We start from the raw sequence: 13,973 nt of genomic DNA on the forward strand, positions 1-13,973 counted from the left end.
GGGGTACCGATGGTGTGAACATCTCCGTCGCCCTATAGAAGCTCATAATGCCTTAGTGTGGATAATGATAGAAATTAAACATCAATATTAGCAAGAACATGGAACCAAACCTTCTTTATAAGTTCAATGCGTTTCGCCCTATTACTTGTGTCATCCTCAACCAATTAGGGGTACCACCTGTGTCAACATCTTCGGTCTTAACATTATCCACTTCTTCACTTTCTAGTGTATGATCTACTAGGCCTTCAAACCTCTTGCGGTCTCCTTTGTCACCCTATGAAACCTCAAAATAAATTAGTGTGGATAACAATAGAAAGTAAACATCAAGATTAGCGAAAACATGCAACTTAACGTATGAGTAATTACCAAATATGAAACAACTAACGTCAATACAATTAACAGTTTGATTCCTAACCTTTATTTGAAGTTCAATGTGCTTCAATATGGTTAACATTGTGACCTTCAATTCATCAATATCTAATTTTATACTATTAAGTTGCCCTTCAACAACCTCTACTCGATCTTGGAGATTCCGAATAGCCTTTTCTCCTTAGACTTTGACTTCTGTTTCTTACTCTTTTTGAAGTCACCTTCATCATTAACAACTTCTCTTCCTTTTTTTAAACCACCATTCTTCAACTGAACAATGGTAGATGAGCGGAGGTTTTCAAAAAGTTCACCTGAAGCAACAACTGCTCCTCTTCAGGTGTCATCTCAATGACCGCCTTAATTATCAACTACAAAGAGAAAAGGAAAATGTATTTAGGACAAAGAAATAAGCACAAAATCATACGATCTTAAGTTAGTTACTATTGCTTGCTACTTACCATTGGCGAGTCAAACACCTGGCTTATAGTTTGGGACTTTGGTGATTATTGGCACACCCACCTCAGCATTCGTGGTATGACATCATCGTTTACTTTATCTACACCACATCCAATGATGGTTGGTATAGACTCATATGTCCAAACCTATTCACATTTGACAAACAAGTTTAGGAAATGCCACAAGATATATATAAATATATAAAAAAGTGGTTTCACAATCGTTTAAATATAACTAAACGATCGTTTAACATAACTAAACGATCGTTTAAAATAACTCAACGATCGTTTAATTTTAAATGTATGCATAAGTTTTGAAGTAAGAAGTCACATACCTGTAATGCATGTGGAAATCCATTGATAGTATATTTTTTTGTCTTAGTTGATTTCTTATTTCTCTTGGCATATTGCTTGTCCAAGGCTTTTTTTCAAGGCACTTAGCGTGCGTCCAAAAACAATCTCGTCCCAATCATGATTATTAAATGTATTCCAATCATCAACAATCTTGAAAAAACCAATGTCGACTTTGGTTCGCCTATCTTTTCCTAACAAAGATAGCTCTATAAAGTAGACTAAAGCTAATTTCACAATATCATTGTCATCACCCTCGTATTCCAAAAATATATCCTCTAAGTCGCTTGGATAAATACACTCCTTGTCTTTGAAAAACTTCTCCAATAATCTACTATTCCCAACCAACTGAATAGACTCCTCTTTAGGACCACATTGACCCGTTATGATGTTAAACTCTCTCCTACCGAAAGTATAAACAACGTCCCCTAGTAAGAAACTTATATAATCATTTCCTTTATCTTCCACCTCCCTTAACAATAAGTAGTGGATGAGTGGCCCATTAAAAACAATATTTAGGTCCAAAAAGTGCCCAAACTTTGTTTTCCTAAATAAGGCTAATTGATAGAGTTTTAGTTTGACCTTAATATTATGTGTTGTCTTTTCTAAATGAGACAAACAACTTACTTGGGCATAAAAATGATGGGAAGGATTAATCTTGTACACAGGTCCATCGGTCGATGTCGATGTCATAATTGAAGCATGAATAAAAAGGAACAAATTCAAAGTTAAAGAAGGGATCTAAAGAAAAAGGAGCAAAATGCCAACTATATTTAACTTCAATTCATTTCACTACCCATTTAACTTTCTAAGAACCTAAACCAAACTTTGACTAAACTAATTTCCAGCAAATAAGTCGATTCCAAAAAAGCCTAAACTAGACGGATGAAACTCACAACAAATACCTAAACCAAACATTTACAGCAAATAAATTGAAAATGGGTTAGAGATAAAACTCACCGAAATAAAAGAAAACGCTTAAAGTTGATTGAATGGTTCGAAAAGGAGAAGCGACGAAATGCACTGGAGGACCGACGAACAGTCGGAGTATCTTCGAAGAGCAGAGCGGAAAATTTCAAAAACGGAAAATTTCAAAAGCCAACAAAAGAAGTTTTTTTTTTTTTTTTTTTTTACTTTAGGTGTTCTACGCGAAAGAGAAGGGAAGCGAACGTGGGAAGAGGGAAAGGAAAAGAGAGAGAAATTCAATGGACATTTTTATCCATTCACAAGTAAATTGTCCTAAAACTCTTCATTTTGAAAAGTTATCCCAAAAGTCATTTAACCCTCCTTTTTAACCTATTTTTGGCAATTTTCCATTAATATTCTATGGAGATTAATTGTTTACCCCTTGATATCTTCTAGTAAAATGTGTTAAATAAATTACTATGATATGCTCTTGACTTATAGAGTGAATTTAAATTAGTAAAAATCAATTGTCATGTTTGGAGTGATTTATGGTTTTAATAACTCAAAATTAAATAAATATTTAATCATCTCTTTTCAATAGAATTTTTATAGCACCGAAATTGGTTTTGACGGATGAAATATACCTTTTATAATGGCCAAAGTAAATTTTATCTATGAAAATCATCTTTTATTAAAGTGTTTAGACTAATGCGAACCTTCACCAATCGCACCGACACTTCACAGTTTTAAATGCAATTTTGAGTTTGCATAATGGTATAACTAAAATTATGCTTTGAATGAGGTTTATCATTTTATGATTAATCACGTACTTTAGTACTAAGTTGCAATTCAAGAATATATTTTCTTTTAAACATTAAAAAAAAAAAAAACTCAAAATTTAAATACCTAAATATTTGATTAGATTTTTTTATAAATTTTATATATATATAAACTTATTTTCTCCAAAATCAATTTTGAGTATTTTCTTTAAAATGAATTATTTTTTAATCTCATTTTTAAAAAAATTATTTAAAAAAGTTATCAAACACCTCAATTTTTATAAAAATGATTCTCTTTTTCAAATTTACACTTTAAAAAAGTAATCCAAACATCTATTCTTTTTTCTTTTTTTTAAAAAAGAACTCAAACCAAATGAATCACGAAGCTGATATTTTATGAGATGCCGAGAAATCAAAACCAAGTGTGCTCTCAAATATCAATGCATTCGTTGGTTGAACTTCAGTGCTAGAATTGAAGGCAAGTTATCAACATCAACCGGACTTCACAAAAACAAATTGGACATGAATTTCTACATCAATTCTCATGAAGCAAATCACCATATATTTTGAATAGGAAAACTTTAAGAAGCAATAGAGATAGATTACGAATGACAATAAACAGAGAAGGCGATGGCAAAAAGATTTGTTTATCTTTTGTTTGCAACAATGTATCGGGTTCGCAATCCGAGACATACACAAAGTAGTGGATTGTTTGAAGAACATAAGGTTAACTCAAAGAGGGAAGGGAATAACAACAGTACTTGCTCATTTTGCAAACAAGAAATTTTTATTGGAAACAGTTCACATGTATGAAGATCATTCCAAGGGACAACCTTTCTCAAATGCTTCCTGCTCTTTGCGACATAAATCGAACTCATTAGTATGGTAGTACATACACCCAACATACGCATCCATCTCTTTCGTGCACCTTTGATGAAGATCTTTAAGCCTGAAAACAAAAGCAGACTTTCCATTAATTAATTTTCTTTTCCTTTTTAAGAAACCAAACTTTCGTTGAACAAAATAAAAGAACATACAAATACATAAAAAACGGATTCTAATCTAATTGAATCAAATCAAGACCACAACTACAAAAATATCTAGTTACGAAACTCGACAGGAAGGGAATTAAACCTCTCAAACCGATGCAGATATTAGGTATAAACAGGTATAGTTGTCAGATGTGAAACTGATGAGAGGTACGGCAAGTGATTGTATGATGAGAGTGAATGCAAAAAATGAAATGAAAGGATGTCTCTCACAAAATATCCAGCTAAAAAAGTGAAAAAAGTGGAATGGGGAATAATTTTAGAAGACAATAAAATAGAGAATGGTAATGAGTAGTGCCTGCAGTCTCATGCGCTAAAAGTTGACACAGCCAAACCAACCAGGGGAAAGAGGCAAAAAAGATTGGTGAAAAAAAAAGAAAACATCAACAAACTAAAGAAAAATGGATATTCTTCCTTTTTCTGTTTTTCATAAACTATAAAATGCATTGTGAAGAACTATTCTATAGCAGTCACAAAAAGTAATGTATGATGTTAATGGTTGAAAAGATAACTTTTAACTCGGAGAAAAACATATACTCTGAAAGCAGTTATTTCTATAAAAAAAAAAAAAAAAAAAAAAAAAAAAAAAAAACAAATAACTTGCAATTGCAATTCAATAAGTCATTAAATGTTTTGAATATTTTAATCAGTTTAGGGGTTAGGGCCCATCATACCAATATCCTTAGTTCGTAGTGTACCTTCCAAAATTTATTTACTACACTTTTATGAAATTTCAGCTAATTAAAGGGATTTGGTACAACCTGCCCCCTTTGTGGGGTTGGCTCTCCACCCCTGTTGAACTTCATTTATCTAATGAAATGCCATATTTCTTATTTTCCAATCGAAAAACAGTAGTGCAAATAATCCATAGGAAAACAAGAAAACGACGCAGAATCAGAATTATCTTCATCATCTATTAGGTTCACTATTCCACAGCCACCTATTCAACCACTGAAATACCCCTATACCCAACGCTGCAGAAGGATTCATTTCTGACAACTTAAAAGGTAGAACTTAGGAACAAAAATGGAAAACCGAGATAATTACAAATCCCTCACAAATAAAAAGTCTCAACATAAAAAGTATTCAGATGTGCAGTAATTATAATTGATCAAGCATTTAGACGATCAAGCAAAGCTTTTGCATCCAAAAATTGTGAAAGTAAAATTGTTCATTTATAATTGTCATCTAACCCCACATATTTCTAATAACATTCACTTATATCCATGATTTTTTCTTCTTTTAAACAGATACAAAATCTATCGATCAAAGGAAATTAAACAAACAAACGAACAAAAAAGTTCAGTTATACAAACATCCAAAGGGAGTGGACAAAAAGAAGAGAGAAATATCAACTAAATTTGGAACATGAAAGCATCTCAATTCAAACAAATATTCTAGAAAGATAAATAATCAATAAAATCTTATAAGGAACACCATTTGAGGTTTTCAATCCAGCTAAACTTGAAATGTTCAAACCGGTCAAACCAACTAGGTTGTTTATTCTAAAAAATCTAGTGCTCATATGCTCCACATTTACAGATAGTTAAAATAATAGTGAAAACAATCCTTTAGTGATCCATGAAATAATCTTCACTAAACAAGCTAGCTTGTTAGAAATTAGTTTATTCTATTCAGTCCACCTGTTACTAGGCCATGGCTGGCATCCTTGAATTATTCTCGTAAACTAAAACTATTGAAAGCAATTAACAACAACCCGAGGCTTACGTGGAAACCCGAGAACCGGGAAAAAAACCACGATACTTTAGTTTTTATTATTTCTCTTATGAATGAATACAATAAGTACAAAGGGAGAGAATAAATAGATTACAATAGGAGTAAGAAAGGAAAAAATTTAGGAAAGATTTAGGAAATAAAATCTTCTATATTATTCTTTCCAAAAATACTCTAAGGGCAAAGCCCTACTAATTCTAACACTCCCCTCAAGTTGGGACGTAAATATCAATGAGTCCCAACTTGCTAACACAAAGGTCGAAGTGTGGTCTGAGAAACCCTTTGGTGAGAACATCAGCAACCTGTTGACTTGAAGGAATGTACGGAATGCATATGCTTCCACTGTCAAGTCTTTCTTTGATGAAATGTCGATCAATCTCAACATGTTTAGTTCTATCATATTGAACTGGGTTGTTAGCAATACTAATAGCGGCTTTATTATCACAAAAAAGCTTCAATGGTGTTTCACATTTCTGATGAAGATCTGACAAAACTTTCCGGAGCCAAATTTTCTCACATATTTCCAAACTCATAGCTCTGTATTCAGCCTTAGCACTGCTCCTGGCCACAATACTTTGCTTCTTACTCCTCCAAGTTACAAGATTGCCCCAAACAAAGGTACAATAACCGGAGGTAGTCAACAATAGATCCTGCTGAATTCGAGTCAATATATGCCTCAATGGTCTTACTATTTGTTTTTCTAAACATCAATCCTTTACCAGGTGTATTTTTCAAGTATCTCAAAATTCTGTTAACAGCTTCCAAATGTTTCTCATAAAAAGTCTGCATAAACTAGCTGACAACACTCACAGCAAAAGAAATATCAGGACGAGTATGGGATAAGTAAATTAATTTACCTACGAGGCACTGATATTGTTCTTTATCAACTGGAACTTGATCATCAAAGTTTCCTAGTTTACAGTTGAATTCAATAGGAGTTGAATTCAATAGGAGTATCAGCAGGACAACATCCCAACATACCCGTCTCGGTTAGCAAATCAAGGGTGTATTTTCTCTGAGACACAGAGATACCTTCTTTTGATCTGGCCGCCTCCATTCCAAGGAAATATTTCAAATTTCCCAAATCCTTGATTTCAAATTCATCACCCATTCTCTGCTTTAGTTGACTGATTTCTGTTTGATCATCTCCAGTCAAAACAATGTCATCCACATAAATTATTAGAATAACAATCTTCCCTGTCTTGGAAACCTTTTAAAATAAAGTATGGTCAAAGTGCCCTTGACTGTATCCTTGGGACTTGACAAAGGTAATGAATCTGTCAAACCATGCTCTCGGAGACTATTTCAGACTATATAGGGATTTCTGGAGTTTATACACTTGCTGACCAAATTGGGCTTCAAATCGTGACGGGCTCATGTAGACTTCCTCCACAAGGTCTCCATTCAAAAAAGCATTCTTAACATCCAGTTGGTAAAGAGGCCAATCTTTGTTCACAACAATAGATAGCAGGACTCTAACAGTATTCAACTTAGCAACTGAAGAAAAGGTTTTTGAATAGTCAATACCATAAGTCTGAGTAAATTCCTTTGCAACTAACCTTGCCTTGTGTCTATCAAGCGTACCATCTGCTTTGTATTTGAGAGAGAACACCCATTTGCATCCTACAGTTTTATGTCCCTTGGGTAGAGCACAGATCTCCCAAGTTCTATTCTTTTCAATAGCCTTCCATAACAGCATTTTTCCATTCAGGACACTCTAGAGCAATGTGGATATTTTTCAGTATTATGGTAGAGTCAAGGCTTGTTGTAAACGCTCTAAACTGTAGAGAGAGATTATCATAGGAAACATAGTTTCAAATGGGATGTTTAGTGCAGGATTTGGTACCTTTTCTCAAAACAATGAGAATGTCAAGTGAGAGATCATACTCATCAAGTTTCCTTGTATAACCATGTTCAGCTTCATTGTTACTGGTTTCTATTCTAACCTCAATCTCATCACCACGGTTCTTTTCTTCCATATTTTCAAGAACAGCAACATCAGACCTGTCATTCTCACTCATCGTATTATTAGTACAAGGTTCTGTAAGGTTTTTCATACCTTGGTCTCGAGGAGGTTCAAAGTCTTGGACTGGAGCCGGCGGTTGACTAGTAGGGGACCTAACTTCCTTTCTGAGATTCATCCTGTAATATGTTTTCCAAGGAACTTGGTTTGTGGGTAAGATTATGGGATAAGGATCAACGTCAGATACGGTACTAGGAGTAGGTTCAATAAATTCAAAGGTGTTGTTAGACTCTTCACTCACACTCTCTCCCTAAAGATGGCTAACAGGAAAGTAGGGTCAGTTATCACAGAAAGTAACATCCATAGTGACAAAGTATTTCCTAAACGGCGGGTGAAAACATTTATAACCGCGCTGGTGAAGAGGATACCCAACAAACACACAAGCCTGAGCCCGACGGGATAAATTTGGTCTGATTAGGGTTAAAATTATGGACATAAGTGGTACACCCAAACACACGAAGAGGAACTTCAGAGACAAGGTAAAAGTAGAGGGGTACGACTCCTTAAGACGATTTAAGGGAGTTTGAAGGTGGAGGATACGAGAAGGCATTCTATTGATTAAGTGAGCGGCTGTAAGAATAGCATCTACCCACAGGTATGATGGAAGGGAAGTAGAAAGCATAAGGGAACGAGCTACTTCCACAAGGTGACGATTTTTTCGTTCGGCCACTCCATTTTGTTGAGGTGTGTAGGCACACAAGGTTTGGTGAACAATCCCCTTGGAGGCTAGAAATTCACTAAGGTTATGGTTTTGAAATTCCCGACCATTATCACTCCGAAGAATTGCAATTTTTGTATGGAATTGTGTTTCAACAGTATGATAGAAGTTTTGAAAAATGGATGAAACCTCGGATTTATCTGTAATAAGGTAGACCCAAGTAAGACGGGTATGGTCATCGATGAAATTTACAAACCACCGCTTTCCCGATGAGGTGGTGACCTTGGAAGGACCCCAAACGTCACTATGGATGAGGGTAAACGGTTGCGTAGGTTTATATGGTTGTGAGGAAAAAGAGACTCGATGTTGTTTGCCGGGATACATACATCACAAGATAGAGAAGAGACATCAAGTTTAGAAAAAATGTGGGATGAAACCTCGGATTTATCTATAATAAGGTAGACCCAAGTAAGACGGGTATGGTCATCGATGAAATTTACAAACCACCGCTTTCCCGATGAGGTGGTGACCTTGGAAGGACCCCAAACGTCACTATGGATGAGGGTAAACGGTTGCGTAGGTTTATATGGTTGTGAGGAAAAAGAGACTCGATGTTGTTTGCCCGGATACATACATCACAAGATAGAAAAGAGACATCAAGTTTAGAAAAAATGTGGGGAAATAAATATTGCATATATGTAAAGTTTGGGTGGCCCAGTCGAAAATGCCACAACATACAATCTTGTTCAGAAGTGCTAAAGTAGGATGACAGTAAACTAACTCTAGACAAACTACTACAGGAAGTATCATCATCAAGAATGTAAAGTCCCCTGCTATGCCGGGCAGTGCCAACCGTCCTCCCCAAGCTCATGTCCTGAAAATAAATCGATTCAGGTAAGAAGATAGCTTTACAATACAACTCACGAGCGATCTTGCTTATAGATAACAAATTGTAAGACGGTGTAGGGACATGCAAAACATTCTAGAGAGCAAAACCGTCAAAGGGAACTATTTGTCCTTTGCCAGCGATCAGAGGTAGAGAGTCATCGGCTATTTGGATTTTTTCATTACCGGCACACGGGACATACGAGATAAAGTGTTCCGAAGAACCTGTCAAGTGATTTGTAATCCCCGAGTCTGAGATCCAGGGATTCTTCCCATCAACGTTAATAAGCCCAAGGGACTGAGGCATACCTGACTGAGCAATGGTACCCAAAGTCAGAGTCTTGGTCTGGCTCGCAGTAGGACCAGTTGATTGAGAAGTGCTAGCACGGGTAGTATCACTAATTAAAGGCACATCCTGAGTTTTGTTTCTCATTGGAGGACCGTTTCTTACATCCTGAGGGACGACATGGAGTTTCCAACACTGATCCTTGGTGTGCCATTGTTTCTTGCAGTGCTCACACACAAGGATTGACTTCCCATTATTCTTGTCACTATCATGATTTGAGGACCGAACGCTAAAGGCAACGGAGTCAATGGTAGGGGTAGTCAGTACACCCATGGCATTAGTGCGATCCTCTTCCATGCGGACTTCAAAACAAACTTCCATTAGAGAGTGAAGAGGTCTTTGTCCGAGCATACGACCACAAACAGTATCAAATTTGGGATTAAGTCCTGCAAGGAAGTCATAAGTACGGTCAGCCTCTTCAAGTTTAGCATATTGTGTACCGTCATTTGGTGTGTCCCAAACTGTCTCTCTTCACAAATCCATCTCTTGCCAGAGGAGAGAGAGCTTGTTAAAATAGGTAGTCACGTCCAGGGTCCCTTGTTTGCAATTATGGACCTGTTTTTGCAGTGTATACAACCGAGAGGCATTCTGTCGTTTCGAGTAAAGAGTCTGAGTTGTATCCTACAAATCTTTTGCTGTGACTGCATATAATAGAGGCCTGCCAATCTGTGGTTCCATACTATTAATCAGCATGGACAAAATAAGTGAGTCTTCCCCTTTCCAGAGTCATTCAAAGGCGTCTCCTTGTGGAGGACGTACAATCTCTCCAATTAAAAAGTCAAACTGGTGGCGACCTTCGAGGAACATCTTTATTGATTGGGACCAAGAGAAATAATTTTGCCCATTTAATTTTTCACCTGAAAAATTCCCTATAGACGAAACCAAAGAGCCAGTTATATAATTTGACGGTAAATTAGGGAACGAAGTTACCGGGATCTTTGTATACACAACTCGGTTGGTTTGGAATGCGTCGAAGACTAGCCCGCTTCGATGTCCGATCTGTTCTGGGGTTGATCAATCCCGTTACCAGAAAACAACGGTTGTTGTAAAGAGTCAACATACAACAGATGCTTACTGTACAGATTTGACAAATTTACAGTTGAGGGTTGCTGTCCGGAGCTCATAGGCGACGCATGAGGATGCAGATGGTCGGAAGGGTTTGACGGTTGGACATCTGACGGTGCGTAGAAGGGAATGGACTAGGCGGTGAGATGAAAAGGCGGCAGCGCGTGGGCCCATGCGCCAGACAGAAGCGGCGCGTGAGGCATCTTCTGGTCAGACAACAGCGCGTACGGCTGCGACACCACTCCCGTTGGGTAGATCGACGGTTTTGGTAGGTTTTGGAACAGTTTCTCCATGGCGGCGTCCACGGCGACGGCAGTGACGGGTTCAGTTTCGATCTGGGTTTCTCCTAGGTTATTTTCTAGGGTTTCGTTATTGCTTTACTCTAATACCATATCGAAAACAATTAACAACAACCCAAGGCTTACGTGAAAACCCGAGAACCAGAAGAAAAACCACAATACTTTAGTTTTTATTATTTCTCTTATGAATGAATACAATAGGTACAAAGGGACAGAATAAATAGAGTACAATAGGAGTAAGAAAGGAAAAGATTTAGGAAATAAAATCTTCTATATTATCCTTTCCAAAAATACTCTAAGGGCAAAGCCCTACTAATTCTAACAAAAACAACAATTACACAGTCATCTAGAAAGTTTGAAAAATGTTTTTTATAAAATATACAATTTTGAGAAGAACGGAATGGAGGCGATGTTTTCGAGTGAATGAGGACTTTTTTCTGTGCAGAATAGAAAAACATAGTGCTTCTTCGTATGACTCTTTCGTGAGGGTTAAAAAACATTTCCTTGATTAATGAACGGAAAAACCCCAAAAGCCAATAGGCAATTACAAGAAATATTTCCAATTGGAGAATAAATATGACAAGTTAAAATAATTAAAAGGGTGTTTATCCTTGCACCAATAAAAAGCAGTAGACTTTCAAGAGGCTTCATTATTGGCCATGAGAGTTATACCAGAATCCATACACTACTGATCTTAAATCATAAACCATATCTGACTCCTTCAAAGTTTCTTTTTACTTTCATTTTTAATAAGAAATTAAACGTTTACTAAGAAACATAAAAGGATATACCCGGGCATAAAAAAAACAGGTCACATGAAAGGGCCTAAACCTAAAAAAGGGCTCCCAATCCAAAAGAACAGCACCTAAATAATAATTACAGAAGTCATTAAGGCCACGTGTCAGACCCCTAAAACCTCCACCTTGTGACACCAGCACCCACAAATAAAGAAGTATTGCATCTCACAGTATCCCACAGAACATCCCAAGACCAATCTACCCCTAAAAATCCTACCATTTCTTTCAAACCAAAAACAAGCTTGCCAAAGAACTTCCCCCTTTTCCTCAAAAGGAAGGGACAACATGACCTCCTCAGACATAAACCTACAATCTCTATTATAACACAAGAAACCCCAAAGTAATCCAAAAACCGGTCCTAGATCAATTGCACGAATTGGCTATTCCAAAACAAATTATCAAGATCCTTAGAATCTTCCATGCACAAAACACACCATAGCAACACCAAAAACACAGGGGAACACCTCCGAATGTGATCCAAGGTGTTGGTTTTCTCATGCAAAAGATATTAGGCAAAAACTTCAAACTTCTTTGGGATTCCACCTTTCAAAGAGAGGAGAACAAAAAGGCCTTTGGGAATTCCAAAAGTAGAAAGAGTAGGATACTCATGTTCAATTCAAGAAGTAACCCAATAAAGTGGCTCCAACAACAAACTTCCAAAGAATCTTGCCTTTACCTTTCAAGGGCCAACCATTTATGGCTTCAAACAATCATTCATTCACAGAGCGAGGGAGGCAAGTGTCAACCCCAAAATCTTTGAAGAGGCAAATCCAGCATTGCCAAGCAACTAAGCAGTGCAGAAAAATATGATCTAAGAATTCCCGGCACAATGACAGGCTTAAGGCAGTCAAATAACATTTCTTTTGCATCATATTTTGAGTATCAAAGCTCCTGTGAGACACAACAAGAAAACACCTTCACCTTCTAAAGAATTTTAAATTTTCAAATTGAATCAGTCATAGTATGCCTGAGAGTCGACCTATTTCCACCAAACTTCAAGAGAAGTGTTCTAGAAGAGAAAGCACCAAATGAGCACCAAATGAGTCCACCTTAACACAGGCGAAAAGCATCCAATTTGCCAATCAAAGGAATCCAAGCTTGGAGCTGTCAATCAAAGAAGCCTCTCCAAATGCCCAATTCCACGTTTCATTAATATCAACCCAACAATCTGCAACTGTTGCCTCTTTCCTAAGAGAAGCTATAAATATATGGAAAAGCTTCATGAAGGGATTCCCCAATCCACACATCCTTCTGAAAGCAAATCTCCTGCCCACTTCCAGCTTTAAGTTTAAAAAAGTTACGAAACAAAGGTGGAAAACCTTGGGCTGTTCTTTTTGGAGCAACCTTTAGGCTGAGAGATCCTCCATCCTAGAGACCCTTCACCACAAATTCTGCTTACCACTTTTCTCCAAAGGGCCTTCCTCTCTATCGATAATCTCCACAGCCATTTCGAGAGAAGAGCAAGAATTTTGTTTTTAAGAGACCTTATCTCCAAACCACCATTGAAAAGGGGAAGAGAAGCGATTTTCCACTTAACCAATAAATGAGTATCAACCTAAGAAATAGCACATGTTTTCTTTCCAGTTTCCTGGTCTTGTGTTTCCAATCATATGATTCCCAAAGCAATGTATTTCCCAACCCCCTATTTGCTAGCAGATCAGAAGACGATCATATGATAACTAAAGCAGTTTTCCAGAGAAATGGGAATTCGTACTTTGCCAAAGAAAATAGTAAAATGTTATTCGCTTACAGGGAGAGGACGCATCGAGTGACTTGATGGCCTTTGTCCAGGCATTTCTCCGGGTTGGGATCCTTCTGTTTGCACTGGAGGTACGCCACATTCTCCGATCGACACTTAATCGCAATGTGCTTTGAGGAGGACATTAGCACCGCCGATGTAGGAATAGGATCTCCTGCAGCATCTACAGCGCTCGCCATCTCTAATTCGATCAATTCAAAACAAGAAAACATAGATAATTTAGCTTGGTATCATCGGCAACAAAATTTTGCATCCACAACGTGCCAGAAAAAAATAGTTTCCGAATTAGAAAATTTCAAACCTTTCAATCCACTAGGTCGAATCCCGTAAACTAAGAGTGAGAATCTGAGAGAAATGCAGACCTGATAGTAGAGTATTAGGGTAAGAAATACTAACTTACACGCTGCCGATGAACTGAAGAGTTTTCCCCCTTTTTTTTTTCTCTTTTTCCCTTTGTATTTTTTAATTTTATTCTATTTTTAGAGTCCAAATGAAACT

At 37.0% G+C, this 13,973-nt stretch overlaps 1 protein-coding gene across 1 annotated transcript; it reads right to left on the reverse strand.

The window, feature by feature from the left end:
* Positions 1-3,491: 3,491 nt before the first annotated feature.
* LOC103488226 (NADH dehydrogenase [ubiquinone] 1 alpha subcomplex subunit 8-B) lies at positions 3,492-13,973 on the reverse strand. Its single transcript, XM_008446861.3, has 3 exons — positions 13,777-13,973; positions 13,467-13,654; positions 3,492-3,809 (listed from the first exon to the last, which is right to left on the reverse strand). The coding sequence occupies exons 2-3, from the start codon at positions 13,652-13,654 to the stop codon at positions 3,677-3,679; spliced, it is 321 nt and encodes a 106-aa protein (XP_008445083.1). The 5' UTR covers positions 13,777-13,973; the 3' UTR covers positions 3,492-3,676.

This window comes from Cucumis melo, chromosome 12 (genome assembly GCF_025177605.1).
Source record: "Cucumis melo cultivar AY chromosome 12, USDA_Cmelo_AY_1.0, whole genome shotgun sequence".
Lineage (NCBI taxonomy): Eukaryota > Viridiplantae > Streptophyta > Magnoliopsida > Cucurbitales > Cucurbitaceae > Cucumis > Cucumis melo.